Genomic DNA, 17,194 nt, shown 5'->3' with positions numbered 1-17,194 from the left:
TTTTAGCTCTAGCCCTTTTATGGAAGAGACGAGTATGGGATAGGCAACAAGTGATCAGACTCTTACGTAAATCTCAATGATACACCGCTATAGATCTTTGCATTCAGCTGCGCCACCTGCAGGCGGATATACTTTGCATTTCAGATAAATGCAGGATGAATACACGCGGAAAATCATGCAAGATGACGTCTTCCTGCAGACGCACTTTACAGGGTAGAATAGCGATCTGATCTCCCAAGGCGCCTGATACTTGAGATGCATAAGCGGGACCATCGTCAATAAAGAATAACGCACGATGCGCCATATTATCTGTCTGATTCCATCTCTCGTGCTTTGACATAATCTCTGCGCTGCGGCCGCCTCCAATCTGGTCAACATGGATCCGATCAAAACTTTGGACTTCGGCAACTGGGTCTCTGGTAGCGATGAAGAGCGTCAGAGCTTCGCTAAAGATTTACACGATGAGCTGGTGGCCGTTGGTTTCGTCAAGCTGTGTAACCACGGCCTATCCAATGAGTGCATTGACAACCTTTTCCAAAAGGTAAGTCACTATAAGTCTGAGGCGTAGGGGGAAGGCTCAATCATTCAAATCTCCAGACTAGGCAATTCTTTGAGCTCCCACCGGAGGAGAAGCAGAAGATCGCATATATCCCCGGCCCTACTCTGCAGCGAGGATGGAGCACTGTCGGGTCTGAGAAATCGGCTACGCTGGACAGTCCGGAAAATATAAGTCACGATAATCTCGAAGACGCTAAGGTATGTTATCTGATATCTGAATCCCTCCTGTTTCTTCGTCTCTTAGGTTTTTCTCGATACTGACAACCGCGATTGAAACCAGCAACACTTCGACTGCGGTGCAGCTGAGGACGTGAAATTTCCCAACAAATGGCCTGACGCCCATGTTCTGCCCGGTTTTCAAGAGTCCGTGGAAGAGTACTTTGATAAATGTCAAGAACTTGGTTTGCGTACAATGGAAGCTTTGGAAATGGGATTCAATCAGCCGCAAGACTCTCTTCTGTCGCGGTTCAAGAGCCATGCGAGCCAGTTCCGACTCAACCATTACCCTGCCTTGCCCGTCCAGCGTCTGACAGATGGCTTGACAAATCGTTTATGGCCACACGCAGACTACGGTGTCCTCACCTTCCTAGTGCAGGATTCGGTGGGAGGACTCCAGATCTGGGACAACATCAACCAATCTGGCTTCCTCCCAATTCCGTGTAATTCCCGATATGAGATCATCGTCAATGCCGGAGGAACTCTGCAACGATGGACCAACGACTTTCTCAAAGCGGGGCTCCATCGAGTGGTCATGCCGGACACAAACCAGAAAGATGGCGTCGTCCCAGAACGATTCTCACTCGCTTTTTTCCTGCATACGGCCCGCAGCACGAGCGCTGGTCCATTGCCGTCGTTCGTAGATAAGGATCATCCCGCTCTGTACGATGAGATCACAACCTTTGAGTTTGAACGCCGGCGCACGGAGCAGACTTATTAAATTGATTAGGAGATGAATAGCATGCGGCGGTTTCATCTGAGGAACTTACCTTTGGGTGGCGGAACGAGGGGCAGGGTATTTAAAGGCGATAACAAGCACATGAACTTCCGAGATGGGAATAGAATCATATTATTAGCAAGCTGCCACCCCTGTATTAGATTATAAAGCCGTTTCTCCTATTCTGAATGGTTATAGTAATTCGGTGACACCCCTTATCCGATCAGTCAAGCACCTAGCTAAGGATGAAAACAATACAGTTTTCAATATGGGTAGACGACAGAATTCGCGATATTCACTCACTCTGATTCCTTCTACTCATCATAAGTCTTATCCAGTTATTAGATCATTTTGTTGAAAGTCTAATGATTCTAGAGATGCGATTTCAGGTAATGACTACCTAGACTGGCTGACCTAACCCGCAGAGTAGGTACGTATATAGGTCGGCACCGATCTAACTCAATATCTAAATAGATTCACTATACCAAATCTTTACTAACAGCCAATCTTCAAAAGCATACTAGTAGAGGTAACTATTTGAAACTAGGACTAAAACTAACCTAGTCCTATAGGCGGTGTATATAGTTCCTCACCTTCTCGTATGCGGGGCTTCTAACGAATGAATACAGGTTTCGGTCTCTATTCTTTCCTTCTGGAAAAGTGGATGAAGGGTGATGAGACAGACATGTTCCAAAATGATAAGCGAGAAGCGTTGCAGCCATTTTCATACGGTTCCCGAGCTTGCATTGGAAGAAAGTTTATTTCAAACTTCACACTTGCATGATTGCCACCACATTGGCCGAATAACTGACGTGTTTTCATTAGCCTTGCCAACGCAGAGTTGCGAACAATTCTGTCCAATATCATCTGGCATTTTAATCTCACCCTTGATATTCGCTCTGTAAATTGGGATCATGCCAGGAGCTATATTATTTAAAAAAAAAAATTAACATGGGAATTCTTCTGCGAGAGACACAATAAATCAAGCCGCACATCTGGGAGTGAGGTTTTGCGATTGCCTTGTATTTCAAGTACCGAAGAAAAATAAAATAAAAGCATATTGATGCAAAATAAAACATTCTGCTGAGACCCTGCCAGTAAGTCAACAATATACCTATGACATCTTTCGGGTCGGAGAATTTCGGGCCCTGAAAACCAGGTGGCAAAGACCTGGCGATCACTTACAGGCTACCCGGAAGATGTTCCTCCCCTAGCTTGCCGATATCAAAAAAAAGAAAAAAAAAAAAAAAAAGAAGGGTGGGGGGGGGGGGTGGGGGGGAAAGGGGGGAACAAAGGGGCCCTAGGGGTAGGGAATTTTATATAAATTTCTCCACTATCCGATCGAACTACAAAGCCTGCATTCATCATTACAAAAATACTTTATTGGCACTATGCGTTCATCTACTCCATTCATAGTGGTAACCTTGATAACGGCGTTATTCGCGGGTACGTGTCTAAAAGATTTCCTCTTTTATATTTCTTTTTCTTTTTTCCTTTCTTAAAAATGAAAACCCACCATTCGCTATCCAGCTCACAAACCTTCTTATAAGATGTGATCTTATATGCCTTCATGGTTCCTCTACTGCCATATTTGTTTGAAGAGCGTATGAGAAGAAAAACATCGGATGTTCAGGGGTTTACATCATTGTATCTTTTCACGGCGGCAGTGGTGTCGATGGTATCAAGTCCCACTCTTGGTCAAATGATAGAAAAGACGTCCTCGAAGAGAAACTTTCTATTGGGATCTTTAGTAATTACCCTAATCTGTTCCATTTTTTCATCTTTAACCACATCAAGTAGGTTGATTTTTGTGAACCCTCAACTCAGACGGTAGACCAGCTAACTTCGATTATAGTTGTGATTTTCTTCATTGCGCGAGTCTTCCAGTCAGTGGCAAGTAATGCATTATGGATCACAGGAACAGCTACTTTAGTCACGGTGTTAGGCCCTGGTCATATGGGTAAGATAACAGGCCTGGTTGCAACAGTCACCTCTACTGGTACGGCTAGTGGACCAGTGATTGCTGGTACGCTTTTCAAGATTGGCGGTTGGTGGGGAGCCTGGACGGGGGTTTTTACTTTAATTGCTATTGACATTATTCTCCGGTTGCTCATGATCGACAAAAAACATCAGACACACGATCAAACAGACCGGCCGACGAGTCATAGACCAGAGCCTCAAGACACTTCATCCTTGTTGGAAGAGGCTCCCCTCCTACAAAATGCTCCAGCTCCATCCGAGACGAGTCAAAATGCGGAATCAATGAGTCTGTGGGGCTTTTATGCTATCGCTATTCGTCACTATAGCTTTGTTGCTGGTGTGGCCATCACCTTTGCTCATTCAATTTTGATCACTTCTTTCGAAACCACACTCACTTTGCACGTGAAACAAGTCTTCGGATGGGGCGAGTTTCCTGTCGGTTTGCTGTTTGTAGCCCTGCAAGGTCCGGCAATTGTCCTGAGCCTGTTAGTCGGTTGGTTAAAGGATTCTATGGGCTTACGGTATCCTACGACCGCTGGCTTCTTACTCATAGCACCGTGCCTCTGGCTACTTGGAACGGCGGGAGACCCTCGATTCGAGTGGAGCACAGTGGGTGGTCGGGGTGAGATCATTTACCCAATATGTGTTCTAGTTATTGGATGTCTTGTTTCTCTTTTAACTGGTTCTGGCTGCATGGAATTGACCTGTACGTGCCTTCAGTATGACTGACTGTCCTTGCTCAATTACTGATAAAATATGCACAGTTGCCATTGATAGCCTCGAAACTGCCTCCCCCGGAATATTTGGCCCTAACGGAGGTTATTCTCGAGCACTTGCTACGTACAACATGAGCTGGTCATTTGGATTGTTGGTTGGTCCTCTCTTATCTGGTGCCCTGGTGGAATATTTCGGATACTATGAGATGAACTCTATATTAGGTGTGTATGAGTATTTTCCCAAATCAAGAACGCTTTTTACTTACAACTGCAGCTTCTCTGCTCTTCCTTGTTGCCATCACCGCGGCTAGAAATACCAGCTCCGTGTCCAAAGTTGAACGGTCTGCTCTCACTGGTAATACTGTCGTCTAAAGGATTGCGCCTCTGAAATCAGGAAACCTACACTTGTTGCGAGAATATTAATGGTTGCAAGCAAATGTTCCTTGAAACCGGCAGCCCAGCACCTGTGCGGCATTAATGCCATTCAAAACGTACTGCATACATTGATTTGAACGCATGGCCATTTATATTGGCGACAATTACTATATTTGAGATATCTGCTTAGTGATGATGCATCCCTGGCATTTTATAATACACACCCATGTGACCGGATATAGTCTAAAGTAGTTTGATTTGGGCCTTATATTAGGCATGCTTACCAGTTTGGCTGTCAATCTCCGAATTATACAGCGCGTGGGTAGTCGTGCATATGCCATCATCCTAGAGCTTGTCTCACTCCCTTTATTTCCCTCCAAAGCTCCATGGATGTTCTTTACGAAAGTGATTTTCTTCTTATGCCATCGTGCTTTTGCCACCCAGATGCTACCTCTGCGTCATTTAATCTGGGTTTTGCTCGATTTTCGGGTCGTCTATCTTGTCATCGTCTCAATCATAACACAAATTGTAGGGTCTTAGTATACAAGCACCCCAACATCGTAGAGCTATATCAGCGCCCGCTAGCTTAGTACAAGCTAGAGTTAAGCAGCGGTTTTGGCCATGGCATATTGGAACCAAGGCCGATGGGAAAAGGCCAAGCGGTTTAAGATGCAAGTGATAAAGATAAGAAAGGAGAAGCTCTGCGTTGACCATCCTGGCACGTAATATCGAGGAAGCGTTTAATGAGGATATTTATGGCTTTAATCTCTAAAAGAGTGCATTCATATTTCTCCAAACAAATAATTTAAGCGTCCTAGTGATTTCCGTATTAAATAAAGTAGAACCTACCCTTGGACGCTAATAGAATACGCTATAACCCGTAAATAGGTTATAATCTTTTGCGAAGGGCTGAAGCAAGACTTGATTCAATCTAACTAGGCCAACATGCTGTTTACAAAAAGCTTAGAGAAGAGAAGAAAGGAATAAGCGGAACAGCGATAGAAGAAGCGGGTAAGGCGGTGGCAGAACGGAAGTGTAGGGAAGGGCTATATGGCAGGGCCATATAGTAAGAAGCGGGTCTGACCCGTTACATATTATGCCCTAATATCTAGGTTAGGCCGTAATAATTATCTCCCTCATTCTTAATAGAGTCACCTCATGCACAAGTTCATTTCTCTAATCTTGAAGAGGTGTCCATTCCAAAAATACAATAGCATATGAGGGTACTTCATGAAGGCAAGTATCTGTTGAGGCGTGTTTGCAGTATTTTGTAGGGAAAGTGTTACATGAATTGGAGGGTCGCAACCTTGAAATGTTTTGTAATCTTGATATCCGTTCTCTGGGTCGGTTGTGAAGCTAGGTAGAAGTCAGCCTTTCCTTCAATCAAGTTTTGGTAGTTTCAACCTACTCAAGCCAAAGATCAAGAGCTTCTTTGTGTAATTCTTTAGTCCCCGGAAGCTTCTTATCTTTGTTTCGAACTTTGTCTTGTCCTTTGAAAAAACCGGGAAGATAACCATTCTTCTGCCGTTGGAGGCGACGCCTTTCTTTGGCTTAGTATCGCGAACACACTCGACAGCGAAAGGCAAGCCTAGAGTTACGTCCTACTCAGCGATCTCAGTACGCAGACAGTGTATATACTAGAGAATTATTATAAAAACAGGATTGTCTAGAAGAGGACGAGTAGTGGTGCGGGTTCTAGGAGGCATTGTGAGGTTTTCGGGAGCGAATAGATGGTAAAACGATAGCGAAAGGGTGCGTGTTGATGAGGTGTGTGGAAAAGGGGATGGAAGAGGATAAGGGAGGAAGAAGAAAAGGAGAGGGTGATGTTGGCGATGTCAACAAAGGAACGCGTTTCCTTTGTTTGCCCCTCCACTAGGCAACCCCCTAGTGTTGACCTTCCCCTTTCAGCCTATACGCTCCTTCCTTATTTGGCTGCTACTCTTTATGCTTGTTTACGCGTCTGTTTACCTCGCTTGAGGGCAAGCGATCCTTAGAGGGAGGATAATTGTTATGATATACCCTAGCATAAGGTTATTCCCAAGTGTTAGTGCCTTAAGCTTCCCGGACCTAATAAGCCGGCAGGCTTTCTGTGGAGGTTCCCTAGGGCTTCGGTATTAGTACGTGTACGAACTCCTGCAGGGAACACCCTGACAGAGGTTACATAGGCCTCGTGTTTCACCCCGCTCCTATTTCCCTACCAAGGATACATCTCCTTCCTGTTTGAGCAATAAGACTGAATAACAGATGCTTTTTAGTCCGTACCTCGTCATAGGCACCGTATATATACGCTATATCCCTACAACTGGTGCTAATAATTGTGGTGCTTCGTATCCTAACTCAGTTATTAGTCGAATTCTGGTTATATATTCTTCTTGTGTTATCGTGATATAGGTTTTATACAACTAGTAAGGTGCATCGCCAGAGTCTCGTCCCTCCAGCTGAGATACGCGCTCTTGCTTGTTTGGCCAAGATCAACAACTGTCCCAACTGACTGACATCACCCTGCATCGTCTTCACTCTCTCCCTGCTCGACGAAATCCAACTCTTAGCCCTAAAGTCAAGCTCCTACCGCTTAATACTTGCTCCGTAAGTACTCTCTGTGATTTGTGTCAGTATACGCTGCTCACTGAGGATGATGCTAATAGCCTTGACGTCAAGAACGACCCTCTCAAGATGTCTCGTCCGGCGCTCCATACCGGCCCGAGATGTTGATCGCGTCCGCGCCGCCGCAGCTCCCACTTGGCCCATACCATACACAACACAGCGCCTTACACGACCTCGAGTTTACTGGTGTCCTTCAGCCATGGCAGGGCTTTTTGAGCTCTGTGCAGACGGCACACCAGAATTACACTTTTCGCAGTCAGACCCTAGCCCTGACACTTAAGACACGAGACCCTTATGCCCAGGGAAATGTCGAAATTGGTGATGAACATGGTCTTCTAGGCCGTTTCCACAAGCACTTTGGCGACGTGCTCAACTCTGTCTTCACATCACACTCAACCGGAATACGCTTTGCAGAGTTCAAATGCGTACAGTCTACCTTCAGTGGCACACCTGATGTGATCCTGAAGGACGACAATCACCATGTGAAGGTCGCTGGAGAGCTCAAGGTGCCATGGATTGCGGATCACTGGCCAGAAGATAAATACAACGACATCGACCAGCTAAGGATAATACTTGCTCAGCCGATCAAGTATATGCAGGGGCTAGGGTGTGTGTATGGATTTATGAGCAACTACGAAGAGACAATTTTTCTCAGACAGCTAGTGGATAGCCAAGGGGCATGGAGGATCGAGTATTCTCCCGTGGTCCGGTGGTCTGACACTTACGACAGGCACCGGACGAATCCCCATGCTGTCTCCGCTAGGCAATGTTTCTTTTATGTAGGGTGCGATGCGTTGAATCATGGAGTAGTCAACAACACCACGCCGAGATGGGTTATGCCGAGATAGTGTGGAACAAATTCTACTGACCTCGTTCTCATCTGCAAACAGGCGATCATCATTGGGTGCTTTCTCTAGAGATTAAATCTACGTTATCGTATCCGCTACAAGTAATAAGTAAGCTCTTCAGATACATGAAACCTTCGACTTGCAGAAGACATTCAAGGGGAAAAGCGATTCAATCTCATTCTGAGACTCACTAACTACAACACGGCTGATTTTTTAATACTTCCATTTCCGCGGGTCAGGGCCAGTCTCTGTCGTGGTGTTGCTTGGCCAGCCTGTACTCGACATAACGGGTGTCTGACCATTCCAATTTATCACGAATTGGCCATCCTCTTCGGAAGCCTGAGATGCGACTAGACTCATGAGCAATTAGTAAGTGTTTCTAATATATGTAGGATCCTTGACGTACACATTTCCGGTGGACTGATCATAAATGATCTTGGAGATTCTAGACATCTGTGGTTTTACACCACAGCGTAGCATCTCTCTATTAAATGTATTAGCGCTCTGCCAGTCTACTATCTTGGGTTTGCGTAAGCTCACTCGAAGGCAGCACGGAAATGAACACGGATATCCTCTCGTGTACCAGGATCCAAGCTCCAGAAAAATTCCTCTGTAAGAGGCTCCCCAGGCACCTTCTCCCACACAACGTACTTGACAAAGCCTCCAGGAACAAGGTCATGCTCCCCTTGCTGTTTTTCGCAGTAGCCATAGAAACGTGGGACAGAGCTACACCCTTGACTCATTAGCAGCCTAAACGCCTCAAGTTCACCACACACTTCAGGAGGTTGGATTTGTTGGGCTAGTGTGGCCAGATCAGCGTCCTCAGTGCCAGTGATGGGAATCTGATAATAAATTCGCATGAAGGCCATTCGCGTCGGGTCCTCCTCTAGACAGCATAAAAATTTACCTACAGTCATGGGTGACCCACCGCCCATATCAACGTCTTCCTGTGTGAGGTGAACAGCCCTCTCTGACAGCTTTTTCGTGATTATCCACGAGCAACCAATCTCTGGCGGGGACGAACCAGACAAGGAAATGGAAGGGGCCGTTGTGGATGTTGCCGTATTAAGCGTGGCCGCTGCGGCAGAGTCCGTAGCGAGCGAGACCGCCGACGGCGAGGCTGCAGAAGGGGGCGAGGCGGCTAGCGGGGAGATTCCGGGTGGGGAAGCCCGAAGTGGGGCCGCAGAGAGAGAGGCGGCAGACGCGGAGGAAGAAACAGCAGACGGCTGTTGCAGGGGGTCGAATTCGAGAAAGGTGGTGACCTTGGTCCCTACCAGACGGCGGAGGAAACGGGAGTCGAATTCACTCATGGTGAAGAATCTGGTGAACGGGTGGTTTGAGAGGGGGATGATGATAGAGAAGAGATCTGATAAAACTGAAGGGATTCGTAATCGTATGAGGTGGATAAAAGGAAGGAATCCCGAGAATTATTGATGAACATCAAAAACAGACGTTCTGCTGCTTATCCTTCACCGTCTTACCTGACGTAATGCTGAAATAGAACCTTCGCTAAGTTGCCTCAACTCCGTACGCAACAGGCCCTTGACAAACGTTACCGTCCCATATAGCTCCCACATGAGTTATGAATCTTTGATCTTATCAATTTAGACATTGTCGGTATCTGGAATACACGTTTTAAAAACATGTGAGAACTCAAGTCTACCCACTTGAACAGATGAGCACCCGGTACAACGATAGTGTGGTTGAAGTAAAGCTGCACTATATCGAGGATACAAAGGAGAAAGCCGGTAGAGAGCATACGGGGGTCGGGTTCTACTGATAGTACTTAAGCTTCTTTAGCTCCACAGAGAGCTCTCCTTCTCCTTTCCTTGGATTTAGTCACTTCGTTAAATAATATAGCATATATTGAAATCTTTGGTAGTAACCTCGTAACATAAACGAGCTATATTTTCTATCTCGGGTGATGGTACATAATGGTACATACTAGTAGCGAGCGATATCTATGGAATTTTCTTCAACTTGCAGCGAGGCAGTCTTTGATTGGATTAAAATTATGCATGCTTTACGCAGGCACGCCGTTGTTAACCGCACCCCAGCTCTTCATAGTCCAGTTGCCAAAGCAGGCATACTGATACTGAGCGTTGTCCAAGCTTTGCTTCTGGACCTTCAAAAAGGTTGACAGCTCACACCAGCCATCCTCGCGATATTCACACTCGTCGAAGCTGGAGTGCAGTGGAATGGTGCGCTGGTTCTGAATGAAATGAACGTACTTGGTCGGGGCGGTGCCGGCAATATAGTCACCCTTCTTGGTGGCTTTAGATGAGCGCTTGGTTGAAACCTTGTGCGGCGCCGAGATGATTTCAATGTTCAGACGTCCAGCGAATGGAACAATTCGGCTGGTATGGAACTGCTGCTTCTTGGTGGGACCAGTGAGAGGGAGAGCATCGGCAAACTGGGTCAAACTGAATGCAGTCAAGACCGAGACGATGTTGGCATCATGGGTGAACTCCAGGTAAAGCTTCTGGTCAAGAGGGAAGGTGAGTGGGTTGGTGTCGAGAGTCATGTTAGCACCAGTTTTGTCTGCTGGGACGTCAAGAAGATGACCCTCGACGCGAGCCAGGAACTCTTCAACCCAGGCAATACCCTGGGCGCGACCAGTAGGGCTGTGGAAGCCGGAAAGACCAGCAAACTCGATATCCATGAGATACGCAAAGTTCTCCCAATCCTCATAGTCGAACAGCTGGCAGAATTCACTGTAACCGAAACTGATAGTCTCGTAAGGGCAGAGAGCCTGTGCGTGGTATGTATCGGTAACAGTCCAGTTGTAGTTGCCCGTCAGACGCTTGAGCTCAGCAGTGCGGTCTTTGAGATAAGTGGTCATCCAAGTACCTACAGGGACTTGGATTGTCTGCATCATGGTTGTCGCTTCATTGGTGCAAGTGATCTCTCCAGTGGTAGCTGGGTCAATAGTGGCCAAAATGCTGGCATGGTCCCTCCAGTTCAGACCGAAGAAGCCAGCCAAGAAATTCTCGCAGCTCTCAAGCATCCGAGACTGCAGAGTGGTACGAACCACCAGCTTGGAGGTAGTGTTATCATACAGCTGGCCGTAGTTGTAGTAGTTCAAGACACCGGCGTCAAACAGTTCCTGACGACCTTGGGGAACAAGAATCTCCTTGCCCAGCTTGTATGACCAGTCGTTCAAGAAAGCAAGTTTGCCTTGGAAAACAGTTCCTTTAGCGGTGGCATTAACGATACCAGCACCCCAAGAGTCCAGGCCCTCCGACGATGAGGGGTATCGTGCACCGTGACGTTGAAGCATGTGCATCTGCGTGATATTAGCACCCTTTGGCAGGGGGTACTCATCGACACCGAAGCCCTCAGATGGCGAGAAATAAGGGCTATTGAACAAAATGTAAGCTATATTCCCATATGACTGATGATATGATTCTTCCTACCTCAGATCACCCATGAGGTGGAAGATGTTCTGTCCCTTCGCACCATCAATTGGTTCCGACGTCTCCAATGGAGCATTAGGAGCATAGGTAGCATCGCCAAAAGGTGCGGGGTTAATCTCAGCAAGGAAAGGAGCAGCGCCGGTCGCGACAGTCCCTGGATAACAGATGTTAGGCTGCATTGTTTGGATACAAATCATCGGCACTAACCAGTGTAGAGATCGGGCGAAGTTTTGAACCAATCAGGCTGAGTTGGAGTAGCTCTCTGGTTAATAGCAGCTGCCTCAACGGCAGTGGCCATTGCTACGGAGAGAATCACTGACTTGAGCCTATCCATAGTCATTGCTACTTTCAGCTTTGCTTGACACGCCTGGACTCAACATCCCATTACCCGCCTCACCCCTGGGGTTTTATACATCGTTGCTCATTGTCATCGTATTGCATCGTATACTTTTGAGACATCCGATTGGATCGCATATATGTCGGCAGTGCTGGTGGCATAATGGTGTTCGCCGGATGGTCGGAAAGTTGAGGACCCGGATATGAAGATGTCAAATAAGCTGCAATCACCACCCTTAAGCTCACCACGTGGGATCAAAGCAATCTTATCGCGGCGCCGAGTGGAGATGCCACTGTGGCAGCCAGCCAGTAAGCACCTTCCGTTGCTGTAAGCGAAGAGCTAGCTCCCGCCCTATTAGCGTGCGACAACCGGAGTATAGAACTGGGCAGTAGTTGTGCAGTTGATGCAGAAGGAGAAAGTAGCGGACTTCACACCGATGTGTATGCAAGACATAGAGCATGGCCCAAGAATGTTCTAAATTGTTGGCATAAAGCTAGGCAGGACTAGAGCAAATTCACCGTCGGATTGAGCCGAACCACTATATCGGGTATAAATTGACCAGACTATACCGGACAAGGCAGCGTATTCGTATATTTTGTTGTTTACTGGCCAGTCATCTCGGTAAAAAGAGCCAATTGAATAAATTGCAGTCTTGAAATTGGTGTGAGCTGATCCAGAACAGTATCTATTGTACATTGGATGCCCTTTACTTGTTCTGCGCCATATCGATCGCTATTGCAAACTACCCTCAGGACTCAATGGTGGGCGACTTGCAGCCATATTACACTGCCTGAACAACCTCACTTCAACGCCGTCCTTGAAAGAGCCGACAATGGAATGCATCACTCCCTGGTTATTAAAAAAAACGGGGTCGCCCTCTTCCCAGTCATGAGTATAAACATACTGGGGATAAATCGCACGTCGTTGTAGTTGATACAGCCGGTCGCGAATTTCGGAAGGATTATCGAGAATGCTGCCATCTTTAAGATGAATCTTTCGGACAAAGTTTGATAGACCATCATTGCCAGCTTTCCGGTGAGGGGGTTCTTCCACTCCATTGGATATACCTTGATTTTGTCATTCCCAAAGGGAGGGAGCTGATCCTCCGATAACTCCAGACCTTCAGAAACGATACCGAGACCATTGGAGCGGAGCTTCGCCTTGCTCATCCCATGGATGATGTCGAGCAAGTGAGAAAGGTAGTCTATGAGATGCAAAGAAGCATCTATGCAGCGGAAAGTATCTACACACATCGCTCTGAGAAAGGAGACTTGGTTATCTTCCACAATCGGGGAGTCATACACAGCATCACTGGTCAGCTTTCGGGGCACAAGGATGATGATGATAAGAGACGGCCGTTATGGCAATGTACAATGACCAGCGCGACACCTCCCAAGCCTTTCCGAGAATACGATGATATCAATGACACTGGGCATGTCAGAGATTGAGGGAATATTGCCCGCCTCTTTCACTGTTATTATTGATTGTCATTGTTAGAAGCTTCCCTAACATCGCCTACGAATGAATGGACTATTGCATTCCCTGTCTATGAACTAGCGACACTGCTTGTCCATCATCTTCAGAGTAGAGCATTGGATCATCCCAACGAATTTTTCTCTATATTTACTGGCCTCGAATGACTTAAATGTCTGGAAGGCCTTTGCCACCAGCGCAGGTCGGCTAGTAGGCCAATTGATCGCACAGGCTCATAGCCACCTGATCTAAGTACGTCATTATTAAGATCAAACTTAACCGCCAGAGCAAGTGGATTGGCGTAGGACACGTGCATTCCTGGGCTGCATTCTTTGCGATCTTAGCGTTACAAACAGTCGGCGACTCCTACGCTGCCTCTGACTCGACCAGGAAATTTGTGGGGTTTCGCCAGGTCACTGTCACAGTTTCTGATCCATCATTGTCTGGCCCATTCATCGAAAGCTTGTAATTTTGGTCCTTCATTGACAATGTGTTAGCAGATCACAACTAATGCGAGATGGATTTGTATTAGGGGAAGATGCACATATTGCCGGAAACGGATAGACAAGTAGAACTTCCAATTACCCCACGTCGGAAGCACCCGAAATATCTATACTTTGGGTCCAGACACATTAGACTACTGTAGAATATGAACTAGTAAAAGATAATCGGGATATCCTAGTTCGAAGCGAAGCCGAAAGAGTTCTAAGGCCGAATTCCCCCGGTCGGAGTTACATGCAAAGTACATTGTATTATACAACATTGGTTGTAGCAATGTCCATGTTCCTCGATCAGACATCAAAATTTTTTGATGAACCATTCAAAAACTTGATCAAGGAAAATTCAAAGCCAAAGTATTAGGCCCAGATTATCTCTAATTACCATGCGCAAGGGCGCATCTCCAACACGTGGTGGATCTGCCATAGTGCTTGGCCGAAAGCGGCAGTCCGCCGCTCGGCAGGGCAACGGACATCGCCAGGTCATTATGGCGTACAGAAATCAAAGCTGGGACCATTTTAGTGAAGATGAAACTTGATTTTATCGAGCCAAGAATTGTGTGAGTAATATTGATTCGTTGAAGATATGGAGTTTTTGAATACCGAGCATACGAACTATACTTCAAGTTGGGATATCACCAAAAGGTAACCACTGCAGCCACCGGGACGGTCGCATGGCATCGCTGTTTCTCGTCTCGATCTCTTTCGAAAAGAAGGTAACGAATTGAAAACTCCTAACGACCCAGGAACTGCTTGTCTTGCAGCTTACTTCTCCCTTTTGCTCCTGCCTTGCCAGCTCACATTTCGGTGTGGACTGTCTGGGCCCATTGTGACCCCAAATTCTGCTCCATCTAGCCCATTGTCCGATCAAAACCTCCACCAGCTGTCAAAATCCCCCGGAGAAAGGAGATCAAATACGACCTTCGACCGAGAAAGCCATTGTCCGATTTATCAACCCCGGAAACCCCAGGGGGACCCGGACCCACTGTCCACTGTTTTCAGCCAGGTCGGCTTCCTCTTTCGGAAACTGTGGATAGGTTGGCCAAATCAACTGGAGCAAAGATCAACAAGCTGATCACAAGATGTGAGTGGTCCCTCTTCCTCATGAGCTCTGGAGATTTCCGTTCTCGAGCACCCCAGCTGCCCTTCACCTGCATCCGGCCGTCTTGAAGCCAAAGCATCGACGCGAGTTTACTTATAGCCGTCGATCTCCATGCCATTTGACAGAATTATCCTTTGCACTCATTCCAAAGCCCAGCCTCCTGGATTCTGGATTTTGACTTTAGCCCAGGAAGATCAACATGTCGTCTCTGTTCTTGAAGAAGAGCCTGCTTGGGCTAAGCTTGGTGGCTGCCCTAGCTTCTCCGGCAGTGTGAGTGGCGTTAGCCAATTGTTTCATACCTCTATCGCCATTCGAGTACACACTGACCTCAACTTTTTCCTCGCAGTGGCATCGCCTTTGACTACGGCTCTGAAAAGGTCCGTGGTGTCAACATCGGTGGCTGGCTGGTATTGGAGCCATGGATCACACCATCAGTCTTCGACAATGTTGGCGACGCAGCTGTGGACGAGTGGTCACTCTGCGCCACTCTTGGACCCGACCAGTGCCGTCAAGTTCTCTCGGAGCATTGGAATTCCTTCATCACCCAGGAGGACTTCAACCAGATTGCTGCCGCTGGCATGAACCACGTTCGAATCCCTATCGGCTACTGGGCTGTGGAGCATCTTGAGGGTGACCCGTACGTCGACGGCCAGCTACAGTACCTCGATTCCGCAGTTGGCTGGGCTCGTGCTGCTGGTCTCAAGGTGATGGTCGATCTGCACGGTGGTGAGTCAAGACGAGTTCCATTGCGTTTTCTAGACTTTGGCTGACCTGGATACTACAGCTCCTGGATCTCAGAATGGCTTTGACAACAGCGGCAAGCGTGGTGCCATCACCTGGCAGCAGGGCGACACTGTTGACAGCACCAAGAACGTCCTTCGGACTCTTGCTGCGCGATACGGGGGTGATGCTGATGTAGTCACTGCCATTGAAGCTCTGAACGAGCCTAGCATTCCTGGTGGCGTAAATGAAGATGGCCTCAAGCAGTACTACTATGATTCCTGGGGTGTGGCCCGCGAGGCGACTCAGGACACCACCGTTGTCCTACATGATGGCTTTGTGCCCACCGAGTCCTGGAACGGGTTCATGAGCGAGTCCACCGGATTCTACTACGTTATGATGGATACTCATCACTACGAAGTCTTTGACAACGGACTGCTTGCCATGAACACCGCTTCGCATGTCGGCAATACCTGCAGTTTCGTCAATGATCACGTTCTCCACACTGACAAGTGGACGGTTGTCGGAGAGTGGACTGGAGCCATGACGGATTGTGCCAAGTACCTCAATGGAAAGGGCATTGGTTCTCGTTACGACGGAACCTACCAGGGCAGCACTGCGCTCGGTAGCTGTGATGGTAAGGCTGTCGGCAACATCGATACTCTTACCGGTGACGAGCGTACCAACATTCGCCAATTCATCGAGGGTCAACTGGATGCTTACGAGAAGGGCAATGGCTGGCTCTACTGGACCTGGAAGACCGAGGGTGCCCCTGAGTGGGACATGCAGATGCAGCTTGCCGGGGGTGTCTTCCCCAACCCGGTCACTAGCCGCCAGTTCCCCGGCCAGTGTTAAAGAGGGAGATGATGCTGTTTTTGCTCTTTATATTATTTATTGGGTTCGTGCTTTATTCTTATTGGTAGTTGGTGCTCGGAGTTTGTTTCTTTCTTCATCATCGCTGTGGGAAGCTCGGGTCCTGCTTCATGCAGGCTGGTTATCGTCTCCTAGCTGCTGCAGACGATGAGTTTTTGTTGACTTGGTCAACACGTTTTTATTAGCTTGCAGGAATCCAATGCTTACTTTTTGTTAATTGAGCTTCAACTGAACGTGTTTCTGTCTTGTATTTTGGACTCGGAGAACAAAGAACGGAATTTCTCGCAATTTCCCCGGGCCGAACAGTTTATATTATCGCCAAGGGGGCTATCAATTTGTAATGCTGCATGAATTATCCTGTCAGGATGACTGTGATGGGTCTGACGGGACCTAATTCTTTGTGCTAACTAGATAGTTGCCATTACTGGGTTTCAGACGTCATGATAATATACTGTTGCCATTCCAACCAAAATGGGCATGTCCTGACATGCAGTTTCATTCCTATCCTAGCAGGCTAGATTTCAGAAAAGCACGTTTTCAGAACCCAGAGAACTATCATGGCGCTGGTGATGGTCCCTGGATGTTTGGTATGCAGGAGCCGTCTGCGCTCGACGCGCATACGATTGTATTCGTTGAGCGAATTCGTGATGTTGGTCGAATTGGTTTGGTGCCTGAGACACTTGATGCTTGGTCACAGAAGGCTACCGAGCAGGAGGCTTGGAGGAGTGTGATGGATGGTCGGAGGACCATGGCTCCACCTC

At 47.4% G+C, this 17,194-nt stretch overlaps 6 protein-coding genes across 6 annotated transcripts; 4 read left to right on the top strand and 2 right to left on the bottom strand.

Annotated features, from left to right (window-relative positions):
* Positions 1-376: 376 nt before the first annotated feature.
* N7473_000892 (isopenicillin N synthase family dioxygenase) lies at positions 377-1,495 on the top strand (the record flags this gene model as incomplete). Its single annotated transcript, XM_057146832.1, has 3 exons — positions 377-541; positions 598-756; positions 839-1,495. 3 exons carry the CDS (start codon positions 377-379, stop codon positions 1,493-1,495), a joined length of 981 nt encoding a protein of 326 aa, XP_057014718.1.
* Positions 1,496-2,861: 1,366 nt separating this feature from the next.
* On the top strand, positions 2,862-4,812 carry N7473_000891 (uncharacterized protein). Its single transcript, XM_057146831.1, has 5 exons — positions 2,862-2,938; positions 3,043-3,288; positions 3,348-4,178; positions 4,237-4,410; positions 4,463-4,812. The coding sequence occupies exons 1-5, from the start codon at positions 2,884-2,886 to the stop codon at positions 4,558-4,560; spliced, it is 1,404 nt and encodes a 467-aa protein (XP_057014717.1). The 5' UTR covers positions 2,862-2,883; the 3' UTR covers positions 4,561-4,812.
* A 2,456-nt stretch (positions 4,813-7,268) lies between these two features.
* N7473_000890 (uncharacterized protein) lies at positions 7,269-8,015 on the top strand (the record flags this gene model as incomplete). Its single annotated transcript, XM_057146830.1, has 1 exon — positions 7,269-8,015. One exon carries the CDS (start codon positions 7,269-7,271, stop codon positions 8,013-8,015), a length of 747 nt encoding a protein of 248 aa, XP_057014716.1.
* A 213-nt stretch (positions 8,016-8,228) lies between these two features.
* Positions 8,229-9,325, bottom strand: N7473_000889 (uncharacterized protein; the record flags this gene model as incomplete). The annotated part of the gene is made up of 3 exons (XM_057146829.1): positions 8,229-8,370; positions 8,422-8,499; positions 8,556-9,325. The coding sequence occupies 3 exons, from the start codon at positions 9,323-9,325 to the stop codon at positions 8,229-8,231; spliced, it is 990 nt and encodes a 329-aa protein (XP_057014715.1).
* Positions 9,326-10,038: 713 nt separating this feature from the next.
* N7473_000888 (histidine phosphatase family protein) lies at positions 10,039-11,729 on the bottom strand (the record flags this gene model as incomplete). Its single annotated transcript, XM_057146828.1, has 3 exons — positions 10,039-11,374; positions 11,432-11,585; positions 11,639-11,729. The coding sequence occupies 3 exons, from the start codon at positions 11,727-11,729 to the stop codon at positions 10,039-10,041; spliced, it is 1,581 nt and encodes a 526-aa protein (XP_057014714.1).
* Positions 11,730-15,039: 3,310 nt separating this feature from the next.
* exg1 (glucan 1,3-beta-glucosidase) lies at positions 15,040-16,415 on the top strand (the record flags this gene model as incomplete). The annotated part of the gene is made up of 3 exons (XM_057146827.1): positions 15,040-15,110; positions 15,187-15,566; positions 15,625-16,415. The coding sequence occupies 3 exons, from the start codon at positions 15,040-15,042 to the stop codon at positions 16,413-16,415; spliced, it is 1,242 nt and encodes a 413-aa protein (XP_057014713.1).
* Between the last annotated feature and the right edge of the window lie 779 nt (positions 16,416-17,194).

This window comes from Penicillium subrubescens (genome assembly GCF_028828155.1).
Source record: "Penicillium subrubescens strain IBT 31985 chromosome Unknown utg000001l_segment0_segment0, whole genome shotgun sequence".
NCBI lineage: Eukaryota > Fungi > Ascomycota > Eurotiomycetes > Eurotiales > Aspergillaceae > Penicillium > Penicillium subrubescens.
This window is presented reverse-complemented; position numbering and strand designations above follow the sequence as displayed.

Bases quoted from the DNA above. Each gene is read 5' to 3' on its own strand.
- N7473_000891 (XM_057146831.1), top strand. From the start codon at position 2,884: ATGCGTTCATCTACTCCATTCATAGTGGTAACCTTGATAACGGCGTTA. The intron at 2,939-3,042 runs GTACGTGTCTAA...CCTTCTTATAAG, and splicing joins GATAACGGCGTTATTCGCGG to ATGTGATCTTATATGCCTTC. The intron at 4,411-4,462 runs GTGTGTATGAGT...TTACAACTGCAG, and splicing joins TGAGATGAACTCTATATTAG to CTTCTCTGCTCTTCCTTGTT.